This window comes from Triturus cristatus, chromosome 4_1, assembly GCF_964204655.1.
Source record: "Triturus cristatus chromosome 4_1, aTriCri1.1, whole genome shotgun sequence".
NCBI classification, from domain to species: domain Eukaryota; kingdom Metazoa; phylum Chordata; class Amphibia; order Caudata; family Salamandridae; genus Triturus; species Triturus cristatus.
In genome coordinates this window covers 483,821,081-483,841,939 of record NC_140585.1, presented here as the reverse complement: position 1 = coordinate 483,841,939, position 20,859 = coordinate 483,821,081, and the positions used below count along the sequence as shown (strand labels likewise).

At 48.1% G+C, this 20,859-nt stretch overlaps 1 protein-coding gene across 16 annotated transcripts in view; it reads right to left on the bottom strand.

Annotated features, from left to right (window-relative positions):
• The window catches only part of PLEKHA5 (pleckstrin homology domain containing A5), a 1,155,627-nt gene that overhangs the window by 565,267 nt on the left and 569,501 nt on the right, over positions 1-20,859 (bottom strand). For 13 of the 16 annotated variants that reach the window (XM_085652691.1, XM_085652692.1, XM_085652698.1 and 10 more), the window contains one exon: positions 19,542-19,565. The exons of the other annotated variants lie outside the window; for them this stretch is intronic. In XM_085652691.1, the coding sequence (XP_085508817.1) occupies positions 19,542-19,565 (24 nt within the window). The remainder of the gene's footprint in view (positions 1-19,541; positions 19,566-20,859) is intronic. 16 annotated transcript variants of the gene reach the window in all.

The window sequence follows — 20,859 nt, the reverse complement described above, 5'->3', positions numbered from 1 at the left end:
ATAATCTTTGTGCTTGCTCAAATATGGCTCCATGCATCCCTAAAACTGGATATCCCTATTGTGTCCCAATGACAAAACCTTGCTAGTTCCCATTCCTCAGTCTGGCACTCCCAAAACCTCAAAGTCCAAGTGAAGGCTCCTGTCGGGTAGCAAACTTCCATTCATGTACCACTGTTCGATTCGCTGCCCAGTAATATTTGTGTAGATTTGGGATTGCATTGCCATCATTGCAGACTCTGAATGTCAGTCTTTGCAACATGTAAAGAACGTTTGGGGAGCATAATAATTTGCTGGCCACCCTAACAAATTCAGTACAAATGATCTCCATACATTACATCCAGTTGGAAATCAATTGGGCCCTATACCAAATACTTCATTTGGAATGCCCTTTATTTCTCCTCATATATATTCTCAAATAGTTAAAGCCCCCCACCACCACTCTGGATAAGGGGGAACATGCAGACATCTGTCCCCACGCTAATAATGGGAACACTGCTATATGCCTTCAATCAATATTAAACCTGAAATACTCACTGAATAACTTGAACACATACAATAACCTGGCAAATACTTGACACTGATAGTGTTTAACTACTAGATAGAGGTGTCTACACTGGACCATCGTGCTCTTTTCGGTCAACAAAAATGTGAAGGCAGAGAATGACTAATATATATATATATATATATATATATATATATATATATATATATATATATATATATATATATATATATATATATATATATATATATATATATATATATATATATATATATATATATATATATATATATATATATATATATATATATATATATATATATATATATATAAAGTCAATTATTCTGTTGCTGCTTGGTCATAAGAAATCCATGTAGTTTTGCATGAACCCTTTTGGTGCTGATGACGGGAGCATTTCTGTCATGAGCCACCACGGTTGGCGTGTGCTCATGACTGAACCGCTCCGTCATGGCACCCACCCTTCTGGGGAGCGCTGGCGCTCCCCCCATGAGTGTCCGATTTTGCCCCCACAAAGGGGGATGGCAGCGGAAGAGTTTCCGCTGCCACCCCCGACCCCCCATGGGAATCCCCTTGGGCAATGGTCTCTTCTAAAGGGGGAGCAAATTGTTTGGATGATTTTTCTGCCCCCCTGGGGGGCAGATTGGCCCGTGTTTTTGGCCTTTTGTTCCCCCAGGAGGGCAGAAAAACACACTAGCCACCAGGGATTTAACTAGGGATTTTCTAATTTAAATGGAAGCGGCCCCTTGGGCAAGGGTTGCTTCCAAAGGGGCATAAATTGCGTGCATGTTTTTTCTGCCCACCCCACCCGGGGGCAGATCAGCACTTTTATTTGGCCTTGTCTGCCCCCTGGGGGGTGGGGGGCAGAAAATCCCACTAGGCACCAGGGATGGTATATATTTTGAAATGAAAGCGACCCCTTGGGCAAGGGTCGCTTCCAAAGGGGACAAAGGGGATCAACTTTATGCAATGGTTTTTCGGCCCCCTCTGGAAGCAGATTGGCCCGTTCTTTTGGCGTTTCTGCCCCCAGGGGGGAGGCAGAAAACCCCACTAGCCACCAGGGATTAAGCAGAGATTAATTAATTGAAATGGAAACGGGGTCGCTTCCAAAGGGGCTCAAAATGTGTGCTGGTTTTTTCTGCCCCCCACCCCCCTGGGGACAGATCTGCCCGTTGTTTTGGCCTTTGTGCCCCCCCTGGCCCACTATGCACTAGGTATTGTGTTTTTTAGTGTGTGGAAGCGACCCCTTGGGCAAGGTTCGCTTCCAAAGGGGATTATAATTTGCGGATTTTTTTTCTGCTTTAAAATGGTTAACTGTGTCATGCTCTGTATTTATTCTCATGTTCCTACTTTTCTTTGTTGTTGCTGAAAGCCCCACGATTGATACTTGAAGCTAGCACCAAAGATGTTACATGTGCCAAAATGTATGCATACTACTCGGACATACTAAGAAACTGTGAGCTGCTCTGCACAATATGAGCATGAGCTGTGCATAAGGACATGTGGGGGGGTCAAGGTTCGTTTGCAAGCAGATGGGAGGGAGGTATTACAATACAGAAGGTATCCTGCTGAAAACAGCTTTAAAAATACATTTTACCTTTAGTGTGACTTCTAATAACCAGAAGCATTAAGGCCTGTAGTACTGTTGCTGCAAAGTATTTAATAGGGCCTGGCATGTCAGGTGATTACTAAGGGTGGGCGGTAAACTCCGCTCTGCCGGCAGCGTTTGTGGAGTTCTGCCCCCTCTGCTTGGAGTGTGGATTTCAACAACAATTCCACAAACCACCGCGAGGCAGTGTTTTTTTTTTTACCCACACGCACCTCAGCAACATTAAGGTGGCAAGCGCAAAAAAAAAAGCGCTAGACCACCTTCTGGTGAGATTTCTCAAATCGGGCGGTTGTGGCAGGTCACTACTGCTTGCGTTGAGAAACCTGCCGCTCCCAGTGCGTAAGCTGCCACTCGAGTGGAACATCTGCTTGAGAAACAGAAAGAAGCAGTGTCCTCTGGCACGCCGTGTGACGCTGTGTGTCCTATGGGACACGCTCTTGGTGCTACAAATCAGTGCGAGCGATGCGACGGATCAGAATTCCACTGCTCGCAATTTTCAGCAGAATGTCAGAGGTTTTAGATCACTCTGTGGAATTCCGCAGAGTAAAACTTCACGAGTTATGCCCAACCCTAGTGATTCCCAGATTGAGTTAACGATCAATTCGAATAGCATTCTTCAATGTGTTGCACCATATATTTAGAAGTTCAACCAGAGGAATCACAAACAAATTCTCTAGAGTCAGATATTCTCTAGACTATATCAAATATGCCTAAAAACTGTCTGAACATAGTGAAAGTCAGAAGTTTTGAAAACAGTTTAATTCACCAAATGCCAAGCCAGGAATAGTAATATTCTGAAACAGTGAAGACAACAAAATGAAAAGACATTCTTTAAAAGTGACAGGTGTAGCAGTGCTGTGGGAAGGCTTTACGCAGACAGTGTCTCAACTGATAAGTGATATCAGATGATCAAGCCCTGGGAGAGTAGCGCATTGACATTTGAATGGCAGCACTTTAGTCATTCCAGATGGATGGCCCTTTAATAAGCATCACCTGAGAAAAGCGCTGAATAATATACAATGCCAGACAGAGATGGTGACAGAAAAAATGATATTTACTGCTCCCAACCACTTTAGGAATTCATTTGAGAAAATGCAACGCCTCTGCATTAAACATTGGCAAAGCAGGAGTACATTAAATAAAGACGTGAGTGCCCTGGAGCTTCTCCAGTTTCATGTTAATGTCTAATCTACAGATTCTCTCTCACATGACTGAACTCAAAGTTACATATTTTCGATGGTTCACAATGAGCCACTCTCACAAGAAAAGATGTAGTAAGTCTTCTGTACTGAGAGAGAAAGCCATGCATATAAAACATGAATGAGAGAGTGGGTTCATAAAAACCTGCCCTTTTTTTCTAACTTGGACCTCATGGGTTTTGGATTTTTGCTGCCAGTGGAGTCCCAAAAATGTAATCTTACTCACATACCTACATAAGTGTGCACCATATACTAAGCCAGCCAACCCTTATGGTGATTTTAGTGGTCTTAGACAACCTTGGAAAGCTCTCTAATTGGTCGCTGTGGAGAGTAGTCTTTAGGCTTAGTCCAGGAGTGAAAAACAGCTTCTTTTACCAGAAAATAATCTTATTGGTATAGATTAAGTGAAAAAGAACCACACAGTGCGTTTATAAAAATATGTATTATAAGACACTCACTAACAAATACAAATACCTCCTACCCAGAGATGCACACAATACTTTGTAATAAAAAGAAGTGAATGGCACGAATAATACACAGTTGTCGCCAGGTGGAGACCAAACCATATACTAAAATAGTGGGATGCGAACCATGACGCGATTCAAGACTATACTCAGAAATAGAAAAAAGTGCTGGGGACCCAAGGAACCGCCCAAGGTAAGTACCCAGGAACCCCACGGAGACCGCGTGCAGAGTGGGAACACAGCTACTGTATCAATGCAAGTCAATGGGTGAGTCGCAGTTGCAATTTTAAAGAAGGACCCTTCCCAGTGGACCCTGAAGAAACCCTGTGGAAGACAGAAGGTTGGAGAGCCCCCCACCGGTGGATACCCTAGGAAGCAGGATACCTACACCATGGAAGCAGGGTGCAGGGCTCGAAAAATCCTCTCGACCGCTCGCATATGTGAGCTAAATTTAACTAGGGCGAGCTGTTTTTAGGTCCTACTCACCCTTTCTGGCGAGTAGGAAAACAAACTAACTTTTGACCTCTGTCTCGGAGTAAATGTGACAAGATAACAAGATTTAAAGGTATTTTTATTGCACACAAAGTTAACTAGCAATAAAGATGCCTTGTAATTTTGTTATCTTGTCACATTTGCTCCGTTTTCAGAGACGGAGGTCAAGTAGGTTGCAGTTAGGTCGAGGAGATTTTTCAAGCTACTAGACCTGCAGGACTTGTACCATTTTTTAAATTTTTCGAGCCCTGGGGTGCATAGGTGCGAAGTGACATCGGAAACCGCTGTTGAACTCAATGGAGGACTTCAGGAAGATGCCGCTGGCGAAAAAGGTGAAAGTGTCTAGTGGAACCCAAAGGTGGATTCAAGCTGAGAAGTACATGCAAGCAGAGGGGACAGAGTCTATGCCACTCAAGAGTGACCAGAAGGCACGGAAGACGAATGCCCACCGATGTCGGGTGTTGCAAGAGAGCTGACTGACTTTGGAGTTGAAGCTGTGTGGACCAGGCTGTGCTGTGGAAGACCAGGAGCCATTGACGAGCTGTCTCACGTCGGATGTGGAGAGTTGAGGGGTTGGTGTCCATCGGGAGAACAAACAAGCTTTAGAAACTGCAAACATGGAAAGTGAAGAAGGTGCAGTGTCGGGACCAGCTAGGTCCAAGTGACTCACCACAAGCAGGGGAGTCAGAGTAGGCCCTAAGCAATCAGGGGAGCACACTGGATTCAAAGAAGACCTTCAACAGAACCCACAGGCCAAAGGTACTGGAGTCGCAAAAGGACCTCAAGCAGCTCACCAAATATGCAGGCCCACGGTGCAAGAGATGAGGTGAGGACGAAGATCTTGGTACAGGAGATGCTTCAAGTGAATGCTACTCGGAGCCCGAAGATCTGAGGAAGAGAGCCAACAAGCCTTTGCAACGACAAGTCAAAACGGTGAACAGGGGTTTGGTTCCTGCGGTTCAGACGAGGGATAATGGCCTCAAACTTGGTGAAAAGACAGTGCAGGTCACGAGGGAGTTGAATAACCAACACCTGTGCTGCGAAGTCATTCGGAGTCCATGGGAGCCCAGGATCAGCAGACCGGTCAGCTTTATTGCGGTGCCTGCAGATGCAGCAAAGTGACTCCTTCACTTCGAGGGAGATTCCTTCAGGTGTCTTGGAAGTCCACAGGCCTTGGGAGGATCCTTTATGGAGCACAGACAGACGTTGCAGCAGAAGAGCAAGACGACGAGACCAGGAGCAGTAGGAGTCTTCTCAGTTTCAGTGCCCAGAACAAAGTCCAGCAAAGTCCAGAGTGCCCAGACGGTCGAAGAAGTGGTGTCTTGACATGAATCTTGGCCCACGAAGAATCTAGGGACCCACCCACAGGTTAGCCCATAAGTACCCTAAGGAAAGGGTTGGGACTACTCAGCGGTCCTTCCCCGAGGAGGGGCTAAACAGTGGGGAGGATACTCCCATGTACTTTGTCCAGTTTCACGCCAGAGCGGGAGCCAAAAGCTCCCTGAACTGGTTTGAAATCGAGTATGCAAGGAGGGCACCAAATGTGCCCTTCAAGCAGTCTCAGTGACGCTGGCATGTGCCACCACCCTGCCCAAATACACTAAACCCTGTGTGGGAGGTGGTCACACCTCCCTGTGACAGGATATCTTTTTTCTGCCTTCCCCTGCTCGAGCTTGGCTCAGCAGCAGGAGGGTAGAAACAGGTCGCTGGTTGGCAGCAGCCCTAGCTTTCTGTCCTGTTCTGGAAGACTGGTACCGGGAGCACTGAGGGCCTCCAGGAGGAGCTTTACAGTGAATGGAATCATATCTCCCACACCGTTTACGGTGTGAGGATATGATTCCAACATGTTTTATACCAAACACGACAGGGTTCATTCCGGAGTTGAGAGATGGCCATCGCATAATGACGCATGGCCACTCTATTTATCCTAATAGCTGATGCACTTACAACCCGAGAGAATGGTCTCCAAAGGTTGTAGGGGTGTCACGCGCATGCAGGGGCACCCTCCCACTTAGAATCGAGCACCCTGCCTTCAGGATTGAAAGACCTGCCTTAGAAATGACGTACAGGTTTTAAGTGCAGTGATCTCAGATATAGGGAAACCTATATCTGTTGTAAGTTGTGCTAGCACCAGCTTACACATGCTGCAAATGACAGGCCTGTAGTCACAATTCGAGTGGTTGCCAATGGGGGACCCCTGGTGTACCTATGCCCTGGGTGCCTCTGTACCATATACTAGGGACTTATAAGGGTACACCAGTAGCCAATCTGGGATGTACCAAAGTACTCACCATAACCAATTTAGGGGAGAAAGCACAGAGACTGGGTTCCTGATTAGCAGGATTCCAGTCAGACTAGTTGGAAACCATAACGCCACCAGACAAAAAGTGGGGGTAACCATGCATAAGGATCCTTTCTTCCTACACATGGGAAGAACGTTTCACATGATAGAAGTACAAATTGCCAAAATATTCTATAATAAAAACTAAAGGTTCACACATCCAGACATGAACAGCGTGTTCGATACTTGGGAAACACAGATTGGCAGGTCATGCCTTGGAGCAATACCGGTGTCATACAGTTTTATCCGAGAGAGGGGGGGGGGGGGGAAGGGGGAGTTAACATATGTGGTAAAGCATAACTAATGCTCTATAAAAGTGAGTAGAAGCCAATGTAACATAAATGTAGATTTGTGAAGTGCATGTTCACCACAAGGGTAACTTCACGGTGAACAACAGATGTGTATTGTAACCTACATCATTGGTACTCTATCGCTCAACCTCAGAAAGATGAAAGGTTGAATGGACTCACCAAGATATGAACCTGCAACCATAAGGTTAAACACAGGGCCCTACAGTGTACGCATAGTCCACCAAGCCACCTGACCCGCCAATAGCAAATAGTGGCAGAGAACAAGTCATATCCCTAGGAAATTGGAATAGGGACAATACAGTACTGCTAGGATATCTCCAAGAAAAACACAGACGTAGAAGTAAAATAAATAACCACCTAGGTACAGACAAAGGAAAAATATAACTTGTAAAAATAAATTAAAGCTGAATAATCAGTCAGAAAATTCTGACATAATATAGAAAGCATAGTGGCCATTGCACCACGTACTAAAGCAACAGCCATTCAAAACGTTAACGTAATGCAAATTACCCGAGATAGCATTAGCAAGCAAGAGTATAAAATTGAAGAAGATAAAGAATGAAAAAGAAACCTTGAAGCCTAAGGTTAGCATAATCTTACAATATGAATAAAGAGTACAAGCCATCTACAATAAGTAGTATCGATGAGGCAAACACCTAGTCCCTTCATGGCCACGTGGGGGAATACTTGGAGAGAGAAGAAATAGTACATTATGAGAGAGAGAGAAATGACCTTCAGAAAGAAGAAATCTTTAGTAATAACACAAAGCATTATAACAATCCCAAAAGAATCAAGAATATTAAATACCCTTCAAAATAGAAGGAATAGAATGGACGTAGAGACTACTTCTCCCTAGAGATCTCCATGGACCCGGAACAGCCTCCCCACGCACAACCGAACCATCCCAACACTTCTGGAATTCCGAATGACCCTCAAGACCTGGCTGCTCGAATAAGTCTCTGGGGCCTGGATACCCTATGGGGGACTCGTCGCGTTTTATAAATCTAGATTGATTGACTATGTATACAGGAAGGGTTGGAAGAGCCAATGGAATATCAATGGCAATAAGACAGTGCCTGAAGAGTAAAACACAAAGTGTTTTAAGGATTACAACATGATAATCCAGGCAACAAAGATCATATATACTTAGAGCAAAAGTAGATAACTATTGCCATCAATCGTAAGCAATATCATCTATCCACTAAACGAAAGAAATACCAGGAGAAAAGCCGAAGCCACAAACTAATAATGTAGACTACCAGCTACTTTCTGTGAAAATATCAGAAGGAATTTTGGGATAAATACCCTCTGTGCCAATAAGGGCACCTCGGCTCATTTACGTATGCTTATAAATTAAGCATAAGGTCACACAAATTTCAAATAAAAGTATAAGACACACTTCATCATATTAACCAAAACTAATGAGAGGTCAAAGTACATCAACCTCTCAGCAAAAGGCAGATCATATTCACTGAGACTTCTATGGAGGTATACATATCAAAAATACCTAACAAGGGATATAAAACGTCACAAAAGTATGATATTATACAGTAAAGAAATCACCCGACACAGAAGGTGGAACTCTGCACCCTCAAATACACACACACAGACATAGAATACAAAAGTACTTCACATAAAGTACGGAACGTACCAAGAAGGTATCAACACTTGAGCAGAGTAAAACAAACTGCAAAACATGTATATTAGGTATCAGTCAAAAACGCAAACATAAATAAACAGCTGAAAACGGTCATCAACAGAGCTGAAGGTGAACGGCACGACGTCTGTGCCAAGTAGTAAAAAGTAACTTCACTGAAAATAATTCTGCATAATAATGTACTACTATAAACAAAGCTGACCGAAAGTAAAGATCAGGTAAAACGTGTATAGAACCACAAGGTTAGCTTAACAGCTATAAAGCCCTACAGTAAGCAGAAACACCATACTGGTTGCAACTAGATGAATACACATTGCAACTAAGTCATTTATAAACACTTTTGTCCACACAAGTCAGAAAGAAAGATCCAACCAGATCCTGCAAAGACATGTCTAGGTGTTATTATGACGCCATGCAGCTCTAAATCGCCTTAAAGCTGAATCGGCAAATCACCAAATAAATGTACACCATCAAACGGCATATCTTTTATGGTATTCTGTAGAGTCTCTGAAAACCCAGACAGAAGCAACCACGCATGTCTGCGCAGTGCAACTGACTGAGCCATAGCTCTAGCCACAGAACCAGTGGTATCTATACCACATTTTATGGTGAATATCGCCATTTCTTGACCATCCTGCACCAACTGTAGAAGTTCACTTTTGACTTCCTCTGGAAGAGAAGCCAGCAAACTCTCCACTGAGTAACATACAGCATGGGAAATCCTGCCGATAACACATGTAGTGTTTAAAGATCATAGTGCTGCACTAACGGAAGAGAAAATATTTCACCCACAACTTCCCAGCCATCTGGACTCAGTGCTTGGTGCAAGTCCCTAACAATAGGTTGTGTAGAGAGTCATTATAAGGGAGTAAGGGCTCCACTCCCGTTTTACCCTGGTGAAGAACATTCACCAAAGCGTCTGTGGATAATTCCACAGAGGGACGCTGGCAAACCAAGACACAGCTGTTGTCCTCAATACTGCAGCATATGAGGAAAACACCTCTGTTGCCATACCAGGTGGAGAAAGTGAATCTGAAGCTGGGAAGAACTGAAGTACACTAATCTCACCCAGTTCAGTCAGCAAAGTTTCCTTCAAAAGAGGCCGGACAGTATTGTCCAGAGGGTTTTAATCCCCTATATTCTCCCATTTGCCTGTCAAATTGTGCCTTTCCGTAGGAGGTGCCAAAACAGGCTGTAAAGGGACAGATGGAGCTGCCCAAAGTGGACAGCACCATCTGCTCCACATCTGACGCCGATACGGCAATGTGTTGACGTTGGAAAGAGTAATTTGTGCAGCATCGATCGGCGCCACCAACGTCATTGGCTGACCGATGGTGAAGACTCCAAAGGGCTGTGTACCGGCACCGTCACGAATCTGAAAACGGATTCAGAGGACCTGACAGCCACCAAGGGCAAACCCGCTAGTGAGGATCTAGTTGAGGCACCTCCCGCCTCCTTGGGGCTAGAAAGCACGTCAGAGAGGAATTGATGCACAAAGACTTAATGCAGGGGAAAGTAATATTCGCGCATTTGGGCTAGAGTCGCCCCGGCTCCAGAATATATTTAGGGAGGCATGGGGTGGACTTCTGATAATGCTCCGCAACCGAAGCTTGGGAGACAGTGCCAAAAACGAGCGTACGTTTCGAACTTTGGTGCTCCGAAACCTCCCTCAACATCCCCTCACCCGAACGGGTTTTTGACTTGTCTCAGGACTTCGACAAGGACTGACAAGGATGAGGTGCCTCACATAGTCACGTTGCCAGAAGTTTCATCCAATGCTCTCTCAACGCCTTTGGTTGAAGAAGATAACAGGAATCCTAGTTCTTCGAGTCAAGGTGGTCTCCCAGGCACCACAAACAGATGGTATGAGGATCTGCAATTGGAATCTATTTGTAAAAAGATCCACAGGATTTGGACCCTGAAGGCATTGCAAAACGCACACACTTTCTCACACAGAATGTATGATGGGCTGAAAAACAGCTAACTGCTCCAGATCTGCTTTGTAAGCACTGAAAATAAGAAAGGGACATCACAGCATCAGCAACTGGGTTATATGGACTTCGTTCATGTCACATCGCGTGAAGACATCGATACTGATTCGCGCAGCACCCTCTTTCGACACGCGGGTTGCTCTTGTGGGTAACACCTGGGAGTCCGGGGCTTGGGCCTTGTCATGCGGGGAGGGAGCAAGCCCTTCATGTGGCCTGTCCAACATGCGTCCCCCGCAGCTGAAGGCGGGGAGAGTCACCCATCCTCTTGGGGACTCTCCTCGTCGAGGCGGAAAAAGCGTGACAGGCCATCTGCGTTGGCGTGGTCTTGGCCCGGTCGATGTTCCACAGTGAAGTCCATCCCCCTGCAGGGAGATGGACCAGCGCAATAGTTTTGGGTTTTCCCCCCGCATCTGCATTAGCCACTGCAGGGGTCGATGATCGGTTTGCACCCGGAAGTGGGTACCGAAGAGATAGGGCCGGAGCTTTTTGAGGGCCCACACCACTGCGAAGGCCTCCCTCTCGATTGTGCTCCAGCGCTGTTCTCGGGCCAGGAGGCGTCTGCTGATGAAGGCCACCGGCTGGTCAAGACCCTCGGGGTTCAGCTGGGAGAGAACCGCCCTGATGCCGTGGTCGGAGGCGTCCGTTTGCACAATGAATTCCCGACTGTAATCGGGGGCCTGGAGCACAGGGGTGGTGCACAGGGCGGCTTTCAGCTTCTCGAAGGCCGCTTGACAGTCGGGGGTCCAGTTAATCTTCTTCGGGTGGTTTTTGGACGTGAGACCCGTGAGGGGCCCCACAATGCTGCCATAGTCCCTCACGAACCGCCGGTAGTAGCCGGTGAGTCCCAAGAAGGCTCGGACCTCGGTCTGCGTGACTGGGGGTTGCCAGGACTGGATGGCAGCGATTTTGAGTTGCAGAGGGGCCACCAGACCGCTTCCCACCTGATGTCCGAGGTAGGTCACGGACCCCTGACCAATTTGGCACTTGCCGGCCTTGATTGTGAGGCCGGCCCGCTGGAGGGCATGCAGGACCTCTCGGAGGTGGTGGAGGTGGTCGGACCAGTGGTGGCTGTACACAGCGATATCGTCCAGGTAGGCGGCGCTGAACTCTTCGAGCCCCGCCAAGACCTGGTTCACTAGTCGCTGAAAAGTAGCTGGGGCATTCTTCATGCCGAAGGGCATGACCTTGAAGTGGTAGTGGCCATCGGGGGTAGAAAAGGCGGACCGTTCTTGGGCTCGGGGTGTGAGACCGATCTGCCAGTAGCCCGCTGTCAGGTCGAAGATGCTGAGGTAGCGGGCAGCCCCCATGCGGTCGATCAATTCATCCGCTCGGGGGATGGGATGAGCGTCGGTCCTGGTGACAGCATTCAAGCCCCAATAGTCGACGCAGAATCGGAGTTCAGGAGTGGTGCCGGGGGCAGCGGCTTTGGGGACCAGCACGACCGGGCTGGCCCAGGGACTGTCCGAGGGCTCGATGACCCCTAGCGTGAGCATCTTGGACACTTCCTCTTGGATGCAGGCCCGCACCCGATCTGGTACGCGGTAGGCCCGGTGTCGGATAGGGGGACTGTCCCCAGTGTCCACGTCGTGCAAGCACCAGGGGGTGACCCCTGGGGTGAGGGAAAACAGAGTAGCAAACTGCAGCAGGAGGTCCCGGCAGCCTTGGCGTTGCTCTGGGGTGAGGGCATCGGAGAGCCGGACCCCGTCCACGGAACCGTCTTTCTCCTGAGTCTTCAGGAGATCAGGGAGAGGCTCGGAGTCTTCTTCCGCCCCACTGTCTGTAGCCATCAGGAGGCTGAGTTCCGAGCGCACAAAGTGGGGTTTGAGTCTGTTGGTGTGGAGGACCCGGAGGGGGTTCCGGGGAGACTCCATATCGATGAGATAGGTGACGGGGCTCTTGCGTTCGACCACTTTGAAGGGCCCCGTCCACTTGTCCTGCAAGGCACATGGTTCGGTGGGGGACATCACCCACACTTGTTGACCAGGTTCGAATTCGACGGAGGAGGCATTTTGATCGTACCATTTTTTCATGTCCTCCTGACTGGCCTCAAGATTCGCTTTTGCCATTTCCCTGAATCGCCGGGTCTGATTGCGTAGTGCCAGGAGGTACTTGAAGACGTCTGGAGGGGTCTTTAGGGGGGCCATCTCCCAACCTTCTTTGACTAGGCTGAGGGGCCCTAGCGCAGGGTGCCCGTACAAGAGTTCGAAAGGGCTAAAACCGAGGGACTTCTGGGGAACTTCTCGATAGGCGAAGAGGAGGCACGGAAGTAGTACATCCCACTGGCGACGGAGGGGCTCTTCCAATCCCCCAATCATTCCCTTGAGTGTGCGGTTGAATCGCTCAACTAGTCCGTTCCCTTGAGGATGATAGGGGGTCGTGAATCGGTAGGTGACCCCGCACTGTTGCCAGAGGGACTTCATATATTTCGAGATAAAGTTTGTGCCTCGGTCGCTGACGACTTCTCGGGGGAAGCCCACCCGGGAGAAGATCCCCATTAAGGCCCGGCCGACCACCGGAGCTGTTACAGTTCGCAGGGGCACAGCCTCGGGGTAGCGGGTGGCGTGGTCCACCAGTACCAGGATGAACCGATGTCCTTGTGCTGTGCGGGGGTCTAGGGGCCCCACAATGTCTATTCCCACCCTCTCGAACGGGGTGGTGACAACTGGGAAGGGTTGCAGAGGTGCTTTGAGCTTGCGGCCGCTCTTCCCGCTGGCCTGGCACGTGGGGCAGGACCGGCAGTGGTTGAGGACGTCGTTTCGCATCCTCGGCCAGAAAAAGTGGGTCACCAGGCGACTGTAGGTTTTGTCCTGGCCCAGGTGTCCAGCCAGGGGGACATCGTGGGCCAAATTTAGCAGGAAGTCTCTGAAACGGAGGGGCACCACCAGCACTCGACTGGCCCCTAACTCCGCGATTCTCTGTTCACTGTATAACAGGTCGTTATCCCAATAGACCCAATGGGCTCCGGTGGAGTCCCCTGCGCTCTGGGCGATGGCTTGCTGGCGGAGTCCCTCGAGGGAGGGACAGGTCTTCTGCTCCTGGCGGAACTGTTCCTGGGTGGGCCCCCCTTCTTGACGCCACTGAGCCAGGCCGGGAAGGTCCTGGGGCTGGGCGACCCCTTCGGGGGTTTGCTCTGGGGGGTCGGTATAGTCGGTGTCCTCTACTGGAGCGATCGGGGGAGGAGGTGCAGGCCATTCTGGTTCTTCTGGTCGGGGGATGGCACGGGCGGCCATGGACCGGGTGGTTACGCACGCCCAGTCCGGGAGGCCCAGCATCCCCAGGTGCTCTCTTCTTTAGACGGCGGCCCACGGGGAACTCTCAAGATCATTCCCCAGGAGACAGTCCACGGGGGCATCATCCCGGACCGTCACCTTCAACATGCCGGAGACCCCTCCCCATTCGAAGGGGACGCAGGCCATCCGACATAGACTCTCGGAATTGTCGGCTGAGCGGACGGAGCAGAGAATGTTCGGCAGGATCTGCTCTGGTTTTACCAGGTGACAGCGGACGGCCGTCACACTGGCCCCTGTGTCACGTAGGGCTTCGGCCCGGCGCCCATTAATGTTTACCCACTGGCTATATTTTCTGGTGTTGGCGGGTAGGGGGGCCCGCGGGACCATGTCTTTTCCCCCTAGGCACGCTAGAACCATGGCGGCCGGTTCCCACTCTTGTTGTGCCTGCTCGTATTCTTCTTGTTCTTCGGAGATTTGTTCTCCCCCTAGGGCCGGCGGCAGCTACCTGGCGGGGTTTTGGAGTTTGGTTCTGTGGACAGTTCGGGTCATTGGCGTAGTGGCCGACTCGCTGGCATCGGTGACACGTGACGTTGGCTCGGAACCCCGGGCGCATCGGGGGGTTCCCCCGGCTGGCCGGGGGCGGGGTGCTGACAGCGGGAGCGGCCGGGACGGTGTCTCTCCCTCGCCCCTGGCCTCCTCCTCCTCGGGGACGGTGCTGACCTTGGTTGTTCCGGTTTTGCTCGTGTGGCCCTCTCCGGCCCACTCGGGTGCTTTCCCACCGGTCAGCTTCGGCGGCGAGTTGCCGTGGGTCAGTCAATTTACTGTCGAGGAGGTGCTGCCTGAGCTCGACGAAGCAGTTGTTAGACAGGTGCTCCCACACCATGAGATTAAAAAGTTGCTCGTAGGTCGTTACGTGGCTTCCCTTGATCCAACCCTCGAAGGCTCGGCTGAAATAGTTGACATATTCCACCCACGTTGTACCCGGGATCCGGGTGCAGTCCCGAAACCTCTGGCAGTACATTTCGGGTGTGAGCCCATATCGGGTGAGGAGGGCAGCCTTCATGTGGTCATAGGATGACATCTGATGGTCTGGGAGCTGCAGTAGGGCATCGCGGCCTTCGTTGACGAACCTCCCCCATAGGCCGGCTCCCCAGTCACTTCGATCGATCCGGTGGGAGGTCATGGCGATCTCGTAGGCCTTGAACCACTGTTGTATGTCGTCCTCTCGGACATATTCTCGGACAACATCCTTGGGGATGTGGACTTTCTTTTCTGTCGCTCCCGGGGTGCGCGGTCGCTCGGGCACCTCCGGTTCTTTGTTCTGCTTCCGTAGTTCTATTTCTGCCAGTTTGCGCTCGTGTTCGAATGTTAGTCTTTTTTCTTCGAGCTCTCTCTGCCTCTGTTTTTCTTCCCGTTCTTCTCGGAGCCGCAGATGTTCTAGGTTCAGTTTTTGCTCGGCTAATTTTAGTTCACCGTCCATTTTGAGTCGTGCCATTTCCAACTCATGTAATCTGTTTTTTTCTCTTTCTTGGATCTCTTCCTGCGAGAGGCCCGTTCCTCGCTCCTCGGGAGCCGTGGCGTTCCTCTCCGATGCTGCACCGTTTTGGTCTGGGGATCCGGCGACCCCGGTTTCTGCCCACGACTCAATGGCGTGCTTAAAATCGTCTTTGGTACTCAGGCCGGTGGTAGCAATGCCTAGTTCCATGCAGAATTGTTTCAGTTCACGATGGCTATACTCTTCCAATTTATCCATCTGGAATTTCTCGGTGGATCCGCTCTCTTTGGTTGACATCGTGGTTTTGTCGTGGGGTGAGCTACTCTCTGTACGATTACGCGTTGATTCGGATCGCGCCGCTGGCCACCAATGTTAGACGGACCAGGAGGGTCGGCCGAGGACAAGGGGAGAGGTCTCCGGGGAGAGCCGTCTCCAGTGATCGTACAGATGAGTAACTTCCCCCCCACAGATACACACCACACAAGGATAGGATTTAACGTTCTTTATAGGCGATTTCTTAAGGTACGATGAAATGGTACAAGGAGGTCTGGACTCAGGGGTCCCCTCGATTCTAGTCTCTTGGTTTGGGAAAAGGGGGTAGCTGGACAGTCTGGTTACCAATCTGGTAGCTGAGATGGTATGGTGGATAGCTCACAATCCTCGAGCTCGGTGTTCTAGCTTGGACGGGCCGCGGCAGCGCCAGCAGGTCCCGGTGAAGGTGGTCGTTACACGGTCCGCGGCAGCGCCAGCAGGTCCCGATGAAGGTGGTCGTTACACGGTCCGCGGCAGCGCCAGCAGGTCCCGATGAAGGTGGTCGTTACAACGGTCCGCGGCAGCGCCAGCAGGTCCCGACGAGGATGGATGATGCAGAAGGCCGCGGCAGCGCCAGCAGGCAGGACGATAATTCACAAGGCAGGGCTACGGCAGCGCCAGTAGTCCGTCAAGGCTGAGTTCTTCTCGGTGTCTCTCGACTCCAGGATACAACTGCCTTCCTGCTCTGGAGCTGCCCTAGTTATAGGTCTGGCGCCCTTTGATGTCCGGACCCTCGCACTTGGAGGTCGGGGGGTCCGGGATGAGGGAGTCCAGACACCCAGCAGGGGGTGGAGCCAGCGCCCGGGGGAGCTGGAGGGCGATCGGCACCTGGCGGGGGAGAGCCATCGACACTTCTTTCTCCCATTGACCTGCCAAGTGGTCCGTTCACCTCCTGGGTGGATGGTGGTGCCGGGATGTCGGGGCCGGGCCAGGCCCAGGGTTAGGGTCGAGCTGAGGCCACGCGGCCTCGTGGCGCAGTGTCCAAGATGGCGGCTGATCCGGCCGGGGGAGCCGGTAGTGGTTCGGCCCCATGATACATGGATGTCCGGGGGCAGGAGTTCCGTCGGGAGACGGGGTGCGGGTTGCTCTTGTGGGTAACACCTGGGAGTCCGGGGCTTGGGCCTTGTCATGCGGGGAGGGAGCAAGCCCTTCATGTGGCCTGTCCAACATATGGTATTATGATTTCAGCTGATTCCTCAAGGAACTGGATGCAGTGAAACCAAAGCATTCATGGAGATACCGGAGTAAGAAACAGAGCTTCCAGTCATGGAAGTGGCATGTTTTCCGACCTCTTGATGTTGGTTGCACTTTTGTTGGCTGATACGAGCACCTATGAAAAAAAAAAAAGGTCCTTCCAATGACTGAGTAATCTCAGCAGCGTACAAATTGTAGCACAGAATATGTGTAACTTTATATACTTCCTCAGTCTTAGTAAGTTCCCTATTGTGTATTTTGTGGCATAGATTCAGAGAATGTTAGCATCACATCTGCCCATATCAGGTGTTCCACCACTTTTTTTTTTATCCCAACTGGATTTTTGTGCGTGAATTTTCCTCCGCTAGCATACACTCCATTGAGTCCCTTACCCATACATTTATGTTGGTTTACATTTTACCATCAAACTAATAGCAATGCATCTTTCTGCCAATAGAAAAACCAACTGTACGAACTTATACAGCATTCTGTTGTGCTTTGGTCGGACAAAAAATCCTAATAAGTAGTGTAGTAGAGAAAGGACTATTTGGATCCCGAAATACATCAGAAATCGGAGAGGCAACATGAAAAATAAATCGTAAGATGACAGAAAAGCTGCCAACCAAAGCAGATGAAACGAGAGGTTGAAGTTAGATAATTATATATTTTATTTCATATTCCATGAAGAACTGTACACACAGCCAACGCGTTTCACCCGCATCTAGGCTTCTCCAGGGCATTCGGAGAGATAAGCTCCCCGGTCTTCAGGCAGATATTTGGATCCCTGTCTTTCTATGTAGTCATTTGGTGACCTCTGGCAAGAAATCTGTCACCCCGGACTGGTACAAAAGTGTATAAATTAAGCCCTGTCCACCACAAATCTCAGACATCCTACTAGGCTAGCTGGGTAGATTCTAATTAGAATGATCAGTGTCAGGTATTTGAGATCTAAAAATGGAAGGGAATCAAGTAAAATCGAGCAATTATAGTCTACACCATCATCTCGCAGGCTACTCTCCAATCTTTATCTGTATGTAATCTGATGTCCTATGTCTAGCCTTCAATGCAAACATGGTTCTGTCTAATTTTAGGGCTTTGTACATTACTGTGATCAGATCATGCCCTTTGCGCAACCGAAGAATTCCTTCTAGAGTACTAGACGAAGGAGGTGAATAAGGGAAATCTGTCCAGATCTCTCTGGCCGTACCAGATAAAACTAAGTGCATTGCAGGAATTATCTAGGAACCTCTCCAAATGAATACTGTACCTCAGCTTCTTTTTTATTTAACTGAAGCGCTGACATACAAATGTAAAATGACAAACATATACCATCCCATGTTAAGATTGTTGGGGCTCTCTTTCTGAAGAGAAAGTCGATGTGTGCTGGGTTTCCACAAAAAAAGTTTGAGATGTTCGAAAGTACATTTGATGGAAAGTACATATTGCTGCTTGCTCACTTAAAGCTGTACCACTACTGCCAGCTTGTCAGTAAATATTAACTTCTCAAACTTTGCAAGAGATTGCTGAAAATTTTCTTTCCCCAAGATGTGAGCCATGGGAGCCACCATGTGGTAATAATTTTATACTTTATCAGATTTTACTATACAACGCCGCACTCATGCTGTCTAAACTATGAACACATTAGAATCATAATTCTCGTAAATAAAAAGGCCATTACGATTGTTGCAGGAATCATCAGAACTCCCAAACAAAGTAACGGTTCTTCCAGACAGAAGATGCATAGTAATTATGCAATAGTTACGCCAAGCAACGACCACAAAGTCCTTTTCGGACCTGCGTGAGAGCAAGTAAGGTTCAGACATCACAAGCCATTCAGCAAGAACGTTCCCCAAATAGGTTTCTGCTTGTGTCCACAAAAAATTGTGTAGGTCCCTTCTAGGGTGGGGTAAATGAGGAAATCTCCAGGGAATTGAAAGTGGATAAACTGTGCCCAGAAAAGTCCGCCATTTTAAAAGGAGGCGTAGTCCTTTATTGACAAGAAGATTATCCACAAAAAAAGTTTGAATAGTGGTCCAGCAGCTGCCCGATGAGATCAGACATGGCAGGTCCCTCGAGTTGGGCTCTCCAGGGGAGAGGCTGGGCGTGAAGAATGAGGAAACTGGGCATCTCATATTTTCGATTAATTTTGAGGGGAAAAAGAATAGAGTATTTGACTCCAATACTGTCGTTCTAAGCTGCGAGAGGGAACAGAAACATACATGCAGGTAAAACTTTAAATGTAATAAGAGGATTAAATATCGCATCCTGATAAAAGAGTCACAACAAACATTTGTAAGCATTTTCTCAGTAAGAATTATAAGTGTCAATCAAATATTAGTTACTGTTTAATTTCAGTCATTTTACAGAAACCTCTGGTAAAAGGTACACGTTAATGTGTCTGCTCGGTGGAATTGCAGAACATTTTGTTTTTGTTGTTAAACAAAAATGTGATTTTGTACCAAACTGGTTTCCAATGAGCATACAGTCCCTGTTTCAGCTGTCTTCCAGTGCATAGCCATGTAGCCAGACATTGAAATACTTGGGTTACGTGATGAAAATATTCGATTGGCTTTCACTGAAACATTAGTAGTTGTTAAACCATTTGGAAGCAAGAACTAGGAATCCCATTAACCATATTATTCCACCACCTCACCTCTGAAGGGGGGCACAATTAATGTATAAGCTGTGAAACACATGTTAAAGGTTGTACAATGGGTTTTACTCACCGGGTCACCTTCTAAGGCACTGTCCTGTGTAGAAAAATGAAGTTTTGTTTAATAACTTATCCTTAAAAGTGCATTTTTAACTGGGCCAATCGTGCACACTCTCAGGGCTGCTTGAGACTACAGAAAGGCTACTTATTCTGCATATGCACAAAAGCAGGGGCGTCACAAGACAGGCGAAAGTTAGGAAGAATGAGGCAAGTGGAGAAGGAAGTGAGCTGGGAAAAGGACAGTTCATCTCAAACAGTGGGCCAGACCCTAAAGGTCCGCCAGTCACTGCATGAATGGGTTTTAAGACGCAAAGAAAAGAGACAAGACAACTTCTAGAAAAACAAACACCAACATGAAAAAATGGCATTATCATCCTGGGGCCACAAAACGCACAGGCCACTATAAATTGGAAACTAATTATAAACAATTTCGTATGTGCATACACAATTTTTTAAGTGGTAGTGTATTACGATGTATATAGGTCACAGGCAATAACGTTGAATAACTTGGATGGATCATATGTCAAGTTCATTTCATCTGCGTCTTTGAAGCCCTTGCTTAACATACAAGCTATCAGAGGAGTTCAAGTGGCTAGTTTGTTTAACTATGAATCAAAACACATGCCATCCAATTACTCTTTTACATTTTTGCACACATTGAGTGTGATTTTATTATCAAAATGAAGTTTAGTTTCAATGCTTAACATGTGTTCGATGCCCACACAACTTAAGGCACTGAAGCATTATAAATCCATTCTGCTTCCTCCCACACAACGGAAGGGAAGGCTTCAGAAGATTCAAATAAATTAACGAGCAGGGCATCGCACTATAACATAACTTCTTTTTAAAGCCTTCTTCCCAGACAGGTCACACACCATCATAAACTACCTTTAATAAAGACTAAACAAGGAAAAGGCCAACTGCATTAGCTTACATTTTCTTGAATAAAACAGAAAATATTACCCGAGGATTGTATGTCAAAATATCAACCACAATAATATCGCCCTGCAACACAAGAGAATCCAAAATACCGACGTGCACAATATTATAAAGAGAAGCACAAATAGGGGAGTGTACAAGTACAATACTAACTCTATTTTGCCTTATTTTGATGATATTGTGCAAGTCGTCATCTTGGAAGTGTATACAGTTCGATATGATCACAAATTAATGGTTTTGAAAGTTCCTTTGCACGTGAAAAAGTGTTGCACACATTGTCTGAAAATTGCTTTGGCCATTAAGTCATACATATGACCCACAACACAGCTCGATGTGTAAACCAAAGGTCTAAGTCTTGAATCGAGTCATGGTCCTTTCACACTTTCATCATT